We start from the raw sequence: 12,540 nt of genomic DNA on the forward strand, positions 1-12,540 counted from the left end.
TGGCTCCTGCCCCTGCCGGGGGTAAGCAGGAAGAGCCGCGTCGGGCACTGACAGCAGCGCTCAGCTCCCGCTCCGGCCTCAGGTTTCCCCCTCCCGCGGAGCCCTTTGGCTGCGAGGGACAGGTATTTATGTCCCATGGACACAAGTTCAGGTTTTCCAGGTGTGCCTGGAGCCGGGATCATGCCCAGTCTGTGCGTGGGCAGGAGGCAGAGCGGCAGCAGCCAGGTCCTTGCCTGAAGTGGAGGATGGAAGGAGAGGACGGCACCGGCCGTGCTGCCCCTGCAGTGAGTATTCCCTGTTCCTGCAGTGAGTATTCCCTGTTCCTGCAGCAAGTATTCCCTGTTCCAGCAGCTCCTGGGCAAAGGCTGGCTCTGTCCTTCCTCTGGGACTTGACTTTAGACAAGGGTGTGACAGGACAAAGGGGAATGGCTTCCCACTGCCAGAGGGCAGGGTTAGATGGGATATTGGGAAGGAATTCCTCCCTGTGAGAGTTGTAAGACCCTGGCACAGGGTGCCTGCTCTATCCCTGGAAGTGTCCAAGGCCAGGTTGGACGGGGCTTGGGGCAACCTGGGATAGTGGAAGGTGTCCCTGCCCACGGCAGGGCGTTTGAACTGGATGGGCTTTAAGATCCCTTCCAACCCAAACCATCCCAGGATTCCATGATTCTATCACAGACAGTGCCTGCTCTGTGCTTGTCTGATCCCTCTCCAAAGGGGCTGAGCTCCTGCCATTCTTGTGGATCCTGATAGGGTTTTTTTCATCCCCAGCACCCCTAGTTCAGCTCCTGCAAGGCAGCTGCTGTTAGTTGGATTGCCTTGGAGGTGCCTGGACTTGCACGGGATAAACTGGTCAGGTAACAGGGCAGAGGAGCCAAGGAGCCACGGCCAAGTGGCTCATGCTGGGTGTGAGCTGTGAGCTGCTGAGGGCTGAGAGCTGCTGGATTTCTTTATCTGCACCTTTCCCACTGGAGGGAATTCCACTGGTTGTAGAAAACCTGCCAGTTACTGCAGGGCTGCGGCTCTGCTCTGTTGGAATTGATAGGACTTCAGATATGTGCAGTTGTAACTCGCTGCTTTTCTGGGGGAATAATCTGGAAGTTCCCTGTTTCCAATAAAGATCCATAACTGTCCCAAGGCTGGATGAGCCCATCCTCGTGCAGCTGGAGCACATGTAATCCTGGGCATGGATTGAATTTCTCTGTCCTTCAGAGGATTGAGAAACAGGTTATTTTTTAAATGTGGGCTGTGTTTGAGATTATTGAAAGCACATTTTCTGCTTTGTAAAAATCATGTTATGTGCCGTGAAGTTAAATTTAATTGCTTCAATATAAGAATTAAAGTAAATTAATAGTTCCAATAGAACCGTCACAGCACTGCCAAACTCTTTTCCTTGGTCTCATGGAGGACAACAGCAAGAAAATCCAACACTGGATTTTCTTGCTTCTGTTCCCCTCCAATCTGGGAGGGGAACAGAAGCAGGATCACTCCACAGGGGGTCTGATTCCAATGCTGACAGTCCCGCTGGGGATTTCTGCAGTAAACCAAAATAATTTAATTTGTTGTTCCCTGTGTCTGGAAAGCTGCTGCTCCAGCCCTGCCCTGGGGGCTTTGCAGCTTCCCTGGGTGTTGCAGTGCTGGTTACAAGGATGCTGGATCTGGAATTCCAGTGCTGTGGGATAAAAGCTCCATTATTCCAGGTGCTGCAATGGTTTGGCAGCTCTGCACTCCAACCACTCTGCACAAGGATTGGTGTCATGAGCTGGAAACATGTTTGATGACGAAGAATTGGCAGAAGGGTCAATTTTAACTCCTGTTCCTCCTTCTTTTGCCCTGGCTCCCAGGACAGGAGGGCCACAGCACACTTCCCAGCTCCCTCCAGGACCTTCTGGATCATCTTGTCCGTTGCCTTGTTGTTTTTTGCAGTTGTTGGTGTCATTGTCATGGGGGTTCTCAGCTTCTCCCCCAGCTCTGCCCAGGTAAGGGATCTCGATGTGGGCAGGAAGCCTCCTCCCATCCTCCTGCCTACAGCCCTGAGTTGTGTGGGAAGCAGCTCCCAGGAGGGATGGGTGGGCTGAGATCTGGGCTGGGTTTGGCTGGATCAGTGGCTGGACGATGCAGAAAGGTGCAAGCAGGGCAGGGAGGCGCCAGCAGGCTGCAGGCAGGCCTGGGGCAGAGGCTGGGAGTCCCCTGGCCTTTTCCTCCAGCACCTGGTGCCTTTGGCATGAGGGGCACTGGTGCCTGCCTCTCCCCAGCCCTGAGGATGGAGTCATGGACCATCCTTCCCTTGGGTCAGAGCCTCCTCCTCTCCATTACTGAATCACTCAGACAAGGAACAGGGACCAGCACAGGGCCACTCGGGGATGTTGGTGGGAGATGCTGCACACAAGCACTGAGCAGCTGATGGTGGGTGCTGCCCTCCCACTCCTCATGCCTAGGCTGGCTCCCAGCTCATCCGAGTGACGCTCCAGGGCCAGCAGGACCCGCTGAGGAACCAGACAGCTGTGGTGGACAAGGCCAGGAGCACTGTCACGTACTACATCACCTCGCAGAGCAACCGGAGCGCCATGGTGCTGTACGACAGCAGGAACGTGAGTGCTGGGGCATCCCTGCTTCCCTAGCAGGGACTACAGACCAGGAAAGACATCAGCTGCTGTTTGCTGCCCTTCTCTGCACCTTTAGTCATGAAACACAGAGCAGGGGAAAGGAGAATGTCCATTGTAGGGGGCTCCTGGGACAGGGTGGGTGTGTGTTGCCTGCTCCAAGGGGCACATCTGTCTGCAGGGCTACGTGTGCTACAAGCCACTGGAGCAGCGAACCTGCTACCTGAGGAGGATGGACCCCTGGGACCTGCAGACCCTGCAGACGGCTCTGAACACCTCTGAGCACAGTGTGAGCAGCTGCTGCAGCATTCCCGGGACAGCTGGGGCATGGGGGATGGATTGAGCTTTGCACTGAACCTTCTACCCTGTGTGGATTTGCAGGGGTGACTCTCCACTCCCAAGGACCCAGGGCCGGGCTCTCCCAGCCGAGGGGAGCAGGAGCAGCCCCTATTCTGAGGGATTCAGTGCTCACGGGGCACAGGAGCAGAGCTGTGTCCCCAGGCTGGGCTCTGAGCCAGATCTGAGCACGAGCTCCTGGGTTTATCCATACCCTGATTCCTGTGGGAAGCAGCCTGGGGCAGGGGGATGTGTCCCATGGAGGTGAATAGCAGGGTTCCTGCAGGACTCGCTCCCACTGGATTCTATTACCTGCTCAAAAATCTGGGGAAGGAAAAACAAAGGGGGTTTGTTACCAACTCTCAGGGAAGCAGGTTGGAGGCAATCACGTATACAGACCCTCAGAACAAAATGTCAGTGGATGGCTGGGCAGGGGCAGATTCCATTTCCAGAAGACAGAAAGCCCCATTTTTTTGTGTCCCTGCCATCTGCTCTCCATTTCCTCAGTGGCTCCTGGGAGCTCCTTGGTCTTCACCTTACTCCCAGAGAAGTGTAGGAGCACAGGCTCCCAAAGGGGATGCAGGGAGAGGAAAGCACCTGCCCAGCCCTGAGGCTCCCAAATGGAAGTAAAATTTGGTAGTGCTGGGATTGCCAGCAGCCCACAGACAGAAAATGAGACCTGGCAGCCTCACCCTGGGAGCTGGGACAGGGCAGCTGGCAGGAGAAACCTGCCAGGGGTACAGACCACTCCTGGGGTGCCCTGGGAGCCAGGGCAGGGCTGTGGGGCCGGATGGACAAAGTGCCTTGGGAGGAACTAACGGGGACGTTTCTTTCAGGCTGAGCAGCTGCTACACCACAACAACCAGACCAAGTTCTACCGGGAGTTCCTGGGCATTGTGGCAGGGGAGCAGGTGGACCCCAGGGGCCTGGGGGAGGCTGTGCAGACCCTGTGTGAGCAGACATCCATCTTCTGGGTGCGGAGAGGGCAGGGTAAGTTCCCTTGGCAGAGGGAAGCAAGAGCTTTTCTAGCACCTCTAAGAGGATCAGGCTCTGCCACACAACAGCTGATGCATCCCAGGACAGGCTGCCAAGGCCCAGGACAGGGACAGGTGACCTCTAGTGCAAAATCAGACCATTGTTCACCATCCCTGAGTGCTGGCTCATACCCACCCCCTGTTCCAAGCCGTGGCTCTGGGATGGGCTCTGAGCCCCTGCCCCATCACCACAGCACAGCCAGCACACAGAGCTGTCCCCTGAGACACCACAGGTTAATCCCTGTCACCTTCATCCTCAGCCAAAGCAGCCTGCTGAGCTGTCAGCCTGCTCTGCCTCACTCCAGCTTTAATAACAAAGGTCATTCCCTGAGGCTTTCCCCTTGCTCAGCTCCCTGGGGACTCCGTAGCTTTGGGACCAAAGCATCCCTGGGGACTCTGCAGCTGCAGGACCAAAGCATTGCTCTCATGCTGTCCTTGCTTGTTGGCAGGGCCAGGGAGGCAGCGCCTCATCTACCTGTGCATTGACATCTGCTTCCCCAGCAATATCTGTGTCTCCATCTGCTTCTATTACCTGCCCGAATAAGTGCTGCAGCCATGGCCGCCCTCTCTGCCCTCATACTTGAACTGGATTCCTGAAAAGCCTCTGACTTCCACAAGGAAGGGATCACCTACATTAGAGAAACAGGAGGCCTCTGCTCAGTACTGTCAGCACAGACACTCTGCAGCTCTGCTCCAGGGCTGTGCCTCGTTCGTAGGAATTAGGAGACCCAGGCCTAGAGGAATCCTGGGAAGTAGCTGGAGTTCTGAGGCTCCAGGCCCTGTTCAACACAAGGTGGTTGTTGCATCTGCAGGGGTGGTTGGCTTTAGGAGAGCAGCTCTCCAAGTCACCCTGTGAAATACTTTGAATAAAGGGATTGCAAACTGAGACAAGAGCTGCTTCTCCTCTTTGTTCAGGCTCTCCCATCATTTGCAAAGGCTTTTATTTTTTTCCCACTTTGGGGTACACGAACATCCAATGCTGTCAGCAGCCGATGCCCCAGGGATTCCTGCAGCTGAACTGTACCTGTGTCCCTGCAGTGGGATTGTGCCTCCCTCTCCCACTCCCTCCCTCAGAGGCCACACACATTTCAGCAATGTCCTGCCTGGACCTGAAGCCTGGTCCCAGCCTGGTGACCCAGGCAGCTGCAGCTGCCCCTGTCAGAGGTCCAGCCCTGTCCATGCGGGAGGGGATGGGTCCAGCGCGTGACCCAGGCTCTGGAGAGGGTCTGGCAAGGAAAGGGGAAACAAAAAGCAGTCCTGTCCTTGCCACATGTGCCCGTTATCCCAACACACTGTCATTGAAGGCCAGGCAGACCACAGCTTTCTGGTGGCCACTGTATTCCCTCTTGATCTCTCCTGTCTCCACACACCACAGTCTGGCCAGGTTATCAGAGGAGGCTGGAACAGAAAGTGAAGAGAGGGATATATGATACTACCTTTTAAGTTTCTTTTTTACTCTTAATATAAGAAAGACACTCCTCTTGCTTCATTCAGCCATCCTTAGGGCTGGTGATGACCAGCATGGCACAGCAGCTCAGTGCATTCCTCTGTTATGTGGGGTTTAATTATTTTGGAAAGTAGTGAGTGTGGAAATTACCAGAGGTGTGCTTAAGGGACTAACATGCTGTGAACTGTGAGATGAACAGCACAGCTGGAGATCTCCTCTCCAGTTCAAACAGCTGCCCCACTGCAGCACAGACAAAATGGTCCAGTCAGAAGAATGTGTTGGGGGTGTGGGACTGGGTGCTCCCACCTCACACCCCCTGTGCCCCAGGCTCTGGCAATGTCCCAGCCAGGGTAACTGGTCAGGCCCGGCTGGTGCAGGGCCCTGGCACAGTCCAGGTGGTGCCTCACCTGTGACAATGTACTGGGAGTCCCCGGAGAAGGCGCAGTCCCACATCCAGCCCCGGGACGTCTCCCCAGGGTTGTTGCTCTTAATGCTCAGCTCTGTCATCAGAGAGAAGTTTGAAGTCCTCCAGATCTTGCACGTCTGATCAGCAGAACAAGTGGCCAAGAGCCTGCAAGAAGGACACATGTGAGGGCAACCTCATTAGTCACTGTCCCCCTGTGGGCCTCTTGTTACCATAGACCTGGGCCAGGGCCAGTGATGGCCTGGAGAGCTGCCCCCATTGCAATCAGATGTCCTTATGCCTGCACCGTCTGATTTAGGAGATTCCAGCTGAACAGACTCCGTGAAGGAGCTCACACTTTGCAGCAGTTGGATCCCAGTTGTAGAACAGCTCATGGCTGCAAACCTTGCTGAGCTCAGGGACACCACTGACAGCAACTCTGCGGTGCCTCCTGCCTCGCTCCTCCCGGGGGACATGCAATGTGCAGCCAGCAGCAGCCACAGCTGGAGGCACAGCTGGCCCCTGCCTGCCCAGAAAGGCCCGTGGTTGCCCTGGCAAGGAGGTGAGGGGCTCCACACTCACGTGGAGTCAGGGCTGAACTTGCACTGCAGGGCGTAGCGGTTGTGTGCCGGGATCTTGGTCTTGGGGATCAGCTGTGTCACCTCCTCGCCGATGCCGCCCGTCAGGTTCCACACGTAGCAGTTTCCCTGCGGAGACACAGCGGGATCTGTGTCCGGGCTGGTGGATGCCCACCTGAAACCAGCCCAGTTCCCCCATCCCAGCACAGCCCGGCCAAGCCAGCGTGGCTGTTCTGGCACATCCCAGCAGAGCTCACCGAGCTGTTCACAGCAGCCATGTAACTGGCATCGGGGTCGATGTGCACCGAATTCACCGACACCTCGGGCTCGGGGATGAGCTGCTCGTTGTGGTCGGTCTTCAGGTCCCAGATGTGGATGGCCCCGCTCTGGTCGCCCACGATCAGCTCCGCCTGCAGGGACACAGCGGCCGGGTCTTGTCCGGGCCCTGCGGGGCAAGGTGGTTGTTGCATCTGCAGGGGTGGTTGGCTTTAGGAGAGCAGCTCTCCAAGTCACCCTGTGAAATACTTTGAATAAAGGGATTGCAAACTGAGACAAGAGCTGCTTCTCCTCTTTGTTCAGGCTCTCCCATCATTTGCAAAGGCTTTTATTTTTTTCCCACTTTGGGGTACACGAACATCCAATGCTGTCAGCAGCCGATGCCCCAGGGATTCCTGCAGCTGAACTGTACCTGTGTCCCTGCAGTGGGATTGTGCCTCCCTCTCCCACTCCCTCCCTCAGAGGCCACACACATTTCAGCAATGTCCTGCCTGGACCTGAAGCCTGGTCCCAGCCTGGTGACCCAGGCAGCTGCAGCTGCCCCTGTCAGAGGTCCAGCCCTGTCCATGCGGGAGGGGATGGGTCCAGCGCGTGACCCAGGCTCTGGAGAGGGTCTGGCAAGGAAAGGGGAAACAAAAAGCAGTCCTGTCCTTGCCACATGTGCCCGTTATCCCAACACACTGTCATTGAAGGCCAGGCAGACCACAGCTTTCTGGTGGCCACTGTATTCCCTCTTGATCTCTCCTGTCTCCACACACCACAGTCTGGCCAGGTTATCAGAGGAGGCTGGAACAGAAAGTGAAGAGAGGGATATATGATACTACCTTTTAAGTTTCTTTTTTACTCTTAATATAAGAAAGACACTCCTCTTGCTTCATTCAGCCATCCTTAGGGCTGGTGATGACCAGCATGGCACAGCAGCTCAGTGCATTCCTCTGTTATGTGGGGTTTAATTATTTTGGAAAGTAGTGAGTGTGGAAATTACCAGAGGTGTGCTTAAGGGACTAACATGCTGTGAACTGTGAGATGAACAGCACAGCTGGAGATCTCCTCTCCAGTTCAAACAGCTGCCCCACTGCAGCACAGACAAAATGGTCCAGTCAGAAGAATGTGTTGGGGGTGTGGGACTGGGTGCTCCCACCTCACACCCCCTGTGCCCCAGGCTCTGGCAATGTCCCAGCCAGGGTAACTGGTCAGGCCCGGCTGGTGCAGGGCCCTGGCACAGTCCAGGTGGTGCCTCACCTGTGACAATGTACTGGGAGTCCCCGGAGAAGGCGCAGTCCCACATCCAGCCCCGGGACGTCTCCCCAGGGTTGTTGCTCTTAATGCTCAGCTCTGTCATCAGAGAGAAGTTTGAAGTCCTCCAGATCTTGCACGTCTGATCAGCAGAACAAGTGGCCAAGAGCCTGCAAGAAGGACACATGTGAGGGCAACCTCATTAGTCACTGTCCCCCTGTGGGCCTCTTGTTACCATAGACCTGGGCCAGGGCCAGTGATGGCCTGGAGAGCTGCCCCCATTGCAATCAGATGTCCTTATGCCTGCACCGTCTGATTTAGGAGATTCCAGCTGAACAGACTCCGTGAAGGAGCTCACACTTTGCAGCAGTTGGATCCCAGTTGTAGAACAGCTCATGGCTGCAAACCTTGCTGAGCTCAGGGACACCACTGACAGCAACTCTGCGGTGCCTCCTGCCTCGCTCCTCCCGGGGGACATGCAATGTGCAGCCAGCAGCAGCCACAGCTGGAGGCACAGCTGGCCCCTGCCTGCCCAGAAAGGCCCGTGGTTGCCCTGGCAGGGAGGTGAGGGGCTCCACACTCACGTGGAGTCAGGGCTGAACTTGCACTGCAGGGCGTAGCGGTTGTGTGCCGGGATCTTGGTCTTGGGGATCAGCTGTGTCACCTCCTCGCCGATGCCGCCCGTCAGGTTCCACACGTAGCAGTTTCCCTGCGGAGACACAGCGGGATCTGTGTCCGGGCTGGTGGATGCCCACCTGAAACCAGCCCAGTTCCCCCATCCCAGCACAGCCCGGCCAAGCCAGCGTGGCTGTTCTGGCACATTTCAGCAGAGCTCACCGAGCTGTTCACAGCAGCCATGTAACTGGCATCGGGGTCGATGTGCACCGAATTCACCGACACCTCGGGCTCGGGGATGAGCTGCTCGTTGTGGTCGGTCTTCAGGTCCCAGATGTGGATGGCCCCGCTCTGGTCGCCCACGATCAGCTCCGCCTGCAGGGACACAGCGGCCGTGGCTGTCCGGGCACTGCCCAGCAGCAGCCTGGAGCTGGCACCCACATCGAGCCCTGCTCTGGGCTTAAGCAGCAGGGTCCTGTCCTGCGTCCTCTCTCCCCAGCTCAGGGCTGTTTCACACCCTGGCTGTCCCAGCCGAGTACTGATGCCCATGACACTCTGCAAAAGCCTGTTTCCCTCCCCAGAGGGGTTTGCTGATTTTGTAAACCCCAGGGCAAACAGCAGTTGCCCCAATTCCAGGGCTGTGGCACAGCTACAGCTCCAAACGACATCCACGGGAGCCAAGTGGTTTTCAGCACATCTGAGAGGCAGCATTAAGGGCCAGGTTGGCCACTGAACAACTGAAGCACTCAAGGGTGCAGATACCTGAAAATCACAATCTGAAGTGGGTTTTCTCTCTCTCTCTCCCCTTCTCAGGGGAAGGACAAGAGCCAAGGGCAGGAGTCCTGGCTCTGATCCCGTGCTCAGAGCAGAAGACAATGCTGGCATGTCTCCACTCAAACCAGGGCTTTATCGACAGCCCTGCGCTGTCCATAATTTTAGCAGAATCCCTAGAGGAGATCAGGTCATCAGGCACAGCTAATCCTGTCCCTGGGAGCAGGGGCTGGTGTTGAGGAGACAAACACCACTCAATGCATTTATCTGACTGCACAAAAGCCTCTTCTGGGCTCCTGAACCCTCAGACCCCTCTCAGCAGGTGTAAATGCTGAGTCCAAAGTTTTCATGGCTTTACCCAGGCTGTGAGGAATCTCTGGATAATTGGATCAGCATCTCTGCAGAGGGAACTGCAGAACCACAGAACTGTCCGAACAAATGCTGCCACCTTTGGATTAATTAACCACCTTCTGCTCACAAACCAACACCCTGCACCTCAGCAGCATCTTGGTCAGGGATTATTTCCTATCTAAGACCTATGTGCAGCAATATTTATTTAATATAACGCATTCTCACAGCACCAACACTACAAGAGCATTTGGATAGTGTGGTCCAAATAACTGATCTCAAATTTAGTCTGAAATTCCTGATTTGCAGAATTAAGCCTTTGCCAAATGAAATGGAACATTTCCATTACTCAGCATTTTACAGAGGTTTGCACGGCCCTGTCTGCAGGCAAAACCACAGCCCTGCAAGCCCAGCCCAGCCCAGCCAGGCCATTAGCACTGATTGATCCCTATTGATTTCCCAGCTCCTGCTCCCTTCAGCCTCTTCAAGAGCCCCCACTCTCCCTCTGCTCAGCCACAGATGCTGACACACAAAAAAAATGCTGAACCCACTGGTGAACCTCAAGCAAATCCAACCTGAAGGGACTCATGGCCAAAGGCCCCATGATGCTTTTTCTTGGCAGTGCTGTCACCCTCAAACTTCCCAACTACCCCAACTCTTCCAGCTTCGCTCCCATCACATCCCCAGTGATGTTCAGGGGCAGAACCCACTCCAAGGGTGTGTTTTCTCCCATGGGATGAGCCCAGCACAGCCCCTGTGCTCTCCCTTTGCAACAGCCACCAGGTCTTTAGCACAAACACATTGTGTGAAGCTCTCAGGCCATCTTCTGCTGTACCGCATCTTCTGCTGGGATACATCTCTGCAGTCCCTCAGGTTTACCCAGAGGAGCCACAGGAACAGATTGCCCAGAGAAACTGTGACTGCTTCATCCCTGGAAGTGTCCAAGGCTGGATGGGGCTTGGAGCACCCTGGGATAGTGGAAGGTGTCCCTGCCCGTGGCAGGAATGGGATGAGCTTCAAAGTCCTTTCCACAGGATTCTCTGAGCTGGGAAACCCCAGAGGAGGCAGTTTCCTCACCTGGTTGGGGTGCAGGCAGACACAGTTGATGGGAGCGTTCACCTGGAAAATGCGCTGGCACTGGAGGTTACGGGACCTGTGACAGACAGTGAGGAAGGAGTGTTCAGGGCTGTGAGATCGGCCCCACAGCTCGGGGGTGCTGCCGGAGGGGGGAACGCCCCCGGTGCCCACCTGAGGTCCCAGATGCGGGCCATGCAGTCCTCCCCGCCCGTGTACATCCAGCGCCCGTCCTCGTGGAATCCCACCGAGGTGATGTTCTTGCTCACGCCGTCGTAGTTGATGACGGGGTTGGGGTTGTTGGAGTTGAGGTCGTACATGCGGATGTGCTGGTACCCTGCAAGCACCGGGCAGCGGGTGAGCCCCGGCCCGGTTCCCGGTGTGCCCGGCAGGACAGGAGCGCTCACCTGCGGCTGCGATCATGCTCCGGTCCGGCGTGATCTCCAGGGCGTGCACCTGCTGCGGGCGCCGTTAAGGTCGGTACGAGCATCAGCCGGGCCCGGCCCGGGGGCCGAACGCGGGGACGGCCCCGAGCTGCCGGGACGGCGGGGAAGGAAGGATACGGAGTCCTGGTGCTGCACCGTGCGGGTGCAGATGCCGCTGTGCGCCTGCCAGAACCGCACCGTGTGGTCGTAGCCGGCCGTGGCCAGGATGACCGGGTCGCTGCCCACCGTGCCCTGCGCCGCGTTCATCGTGCCGCCGCTCCCGGAGCCGCCGCGCCCCGCCCGAGCTCGGGGGACTCCCTAAAGCCCGCGGGGCCTCTCTCGCCCCGCGTCCCCCGGCCCCGGTCCCGGGGCGCTCCCGGTTCCCGGCTCCGCGCGTGCGCACAGAGCCCAGCCGAGCGCGCAGCCGCCCCGGGCCGCGTCCGGCGGGAACGCGCATGCGCAGGAGCGCGGCGGAGGGACGTACCATGTGCGGGGAGCCGGGGGGAAGGAGAGGCGAGACCACTGCGCACGGGGAAGGGGAGAGGACGTTGGCAGCGGTGCCGCCAGGGGGCGCAGTGCTGAAAACGGGATGGGCGATATGGGATATGGGATATGTGATGTGAGATGATATGGGATATGGGATATGGGATATGGGATATGGGATATGGGATGTGGGATATGGGATGTGAGATATGGGATATGGGATATGGGATATGGGATATGGGATATGGGATATGGGCTATGGTATGTGGGATATGGGATGTGGGATATGGGATATGGGATGTGGGACGTGGGATATGGGACACAGGATATGGGACATGGGATATGGGACACGGGACATGGGATATGGGACATGGGATATGGGACACGGGATATGGGATATGGGACATAGGACATGGGATGTGGGATATTAGATATGGGACATGGGATACAAGGCGTGGGACATAGGACACAGGACACACGCTGGGCACAGGGCACACACCAGGCGCCAGGTATGGGACATGAAACATGAGACATGGGACACAGTACATGGGATACACACCAGGCGCACACTGGGCACAGGACGTGGGACATTGGACATGGGACACGCACTGGGCACACACTGGGCACAGGACGTGGGACACGGGACACACACACCGGGCACGGGACACGGGACGTGGGATACAGGACATAGGACACACACTGGGCACCAGGCACAGAGCACACACCGGGCATTTGTAGGCGGGGATGGGCATTGGGCACACATCGAGCCCGAACGGGCACTGGGAAGGGACACCAGGCACGCACCGGGCGCTGCGGGGCCGCCCCGGGGCCTCCCCTTGTGCCGGTGCCGCCTGGGGCAGGGCGGGCGGCTCCGCGCTGTGCCGGTGCTCCCCGCCGCGCTCGCGCGGCACCGG

At 57.3% G+C, this 12,540-nt stretch overlaps 3 protein-coding genes across 3 annotated transcripts; 1 reads left to right on the forward strand and 2 right to left on the reverse strand.

The window, feature by feature from the left end:
* The first annotated feature begins 6 nt into the window (after positions 1 to 6).
* BRICD5 (BRICHOS domain containing 5) lies at positions 7 to 4,598 on the forward strand. Its single transcript, XM_017734002.1, has 6 exons — positions 7 to 284; positions 1,842 to 1,976; positions 2,436 to 2,588; positions 2,782 to 2,889; positions 3,773 to 3,926; positions 4,420 to 4,598. Exons 1-6 carry the CDS (start codon positions 129 to 131, stop codon positions 4,512 to 4,514), a joined length of 801 nt encoding a protein of 266 aa, XP_017589491.1. The 5' UTR covers positions 7 to 128; the 3' UTR covers positions 4,515 to 4,598.
* Positions 4,599 to 4,868: 270 nt separating this feature from the next.
* Positions 4,869 to 6,868, reverse strand: LOC103615523 (target of rapamycin complex subunit lst8). Its single transcript, XM_017734265.1, has 4 exons — positions 6,656 to 6,868; positions 6,403 to 6,527; positions 5,825 to 5,988; positions 4,869 to 5,368 (listed from the first exon to the last, which is right to left on the reverse strand). Exons 1-4 carry the CDS (start codon positions 6,866 to 6,868, stop codon positions 5,250 to 5,252), a joined length of 621 nt encoding a protein of 206 aa, XP_017589754.1. The 3' UTR covers positions 4,869 to 5,249.
* Positions 6,869 to 6,960: 92 nt separating this feature from the next.
* LOC103615373 (target of rapamycin complex subunit lst8) lies at positions 6,961 to 11,542 on the reverse strand. The gene is made up of 8 exons (XM_008633406.2): positions 11,282 to 11,542; positions 11,126 to 11,177; positions 10,893 to 11,055; positions 10,722 to 10,797; positions 8,748 to 8,900; positions 8,495 to 8,619; positions 7,917 to 8,080; positions 6,961 to 7,460 (listed from the first exon to the last, which is right to left on the reverse strand). The coding sequence occupies exons 1-8, from the start codon at positions 11,408 to 11,410 to the stop codon at positions 7,342 to 7,344; spliced, it is 981 nt and encodes a 326-aa protein (XP_008631628.1). The 5' UTR covers positions 11,411 to 11,542; the 3' UTR covers positions 6,961 to 7,341.
* Between the last annotated feature and the right edge of the window lie 998 nt (positions 11,543 to 12,540).

The sequence above is a fragment of the Corvus brachyrhynchos genome, unplaced genomic scaffold, assembly GCF_000691975.1.
Source record: "Corvus brachyrhynchos isolate BGI_N302 unplaced genomic scaffold, ASM69197v1 scaffold5, whole genome shotgun sequence".
In the NCBI taxonomy this organism is placed as follows: Eukaryota; Metazoa; Chordata; class Aves; order Passeriformes; family Corvidae; genus Corvus; species Corvus brachyrhynchos.

Bases quoted from the DNA above. Each gene is read 5' to 3' on its own strand.
- BRICD5 (XM_017734002.1), top strand. From the start codon at position 129: ATGTCCCATGGACACAAGTTCAGGTTTTCCAGGTGTGCCTGGAGCCGG. The intron at 285-1,841 runs GTGAGTATTCCC...CCTGGCTCCCAG, and splicing joins CCGGCCGTGCTGCCCCTGCA to GACAGGAGGGCCACAGCACA. The intron at 1,977-2,435 runs GTAAGGGATCTC...CCTCATGCCTAG, and splicing joins TCTCCCCCAGCTCTGCCCAG to GCTGGCTCCCAGCTCATCCG.
- LOC103615523 (XM_017734265.1), bottom strand. From the start codon at position 6,868: ATGCAACAACCACCTTGCCCCGCAGGGCCCGGACAAGACCCGGCCGCT. The intron at 6,528-6,655 runs GTGAGCTCTGCT...GTGTCTCCGCAG, and splicing joins TGGCTGCTGTGAACAGCTCG to GGAAACTGCTACGTGTGGAA. The intron at 5,989-6,402 runs GTGAGTGTGGAG...TCCTTCTTGCAG, and splicing joins AAGTTCAGCCCTGACTCCAC to GCTCTTGGCCACTTGTTCTG.
- LOC103615373 (XM_008633406.2), bottom strand. From the start codon at position 11,410: ATGAACGCGGCGCAGGGCACGGTGGGCAGCGACCCGGTCATCCTGGCC. The intron at 8,901-10,721 runs GTGAGGAAACTG...GTGTCCCTGCAG, and splicing joins TCTGCCTGCACCCCAACCAG to GCGGAGCTGATCGTGGGCGA. The intron at 8,620-8,747 runs GTGAGCTCTGCT...GTGTCTCCGCAG, and splicing joins TGGCTGCTGTGAACAGCTCG to GGAAACTGCTACGTGTGGAA.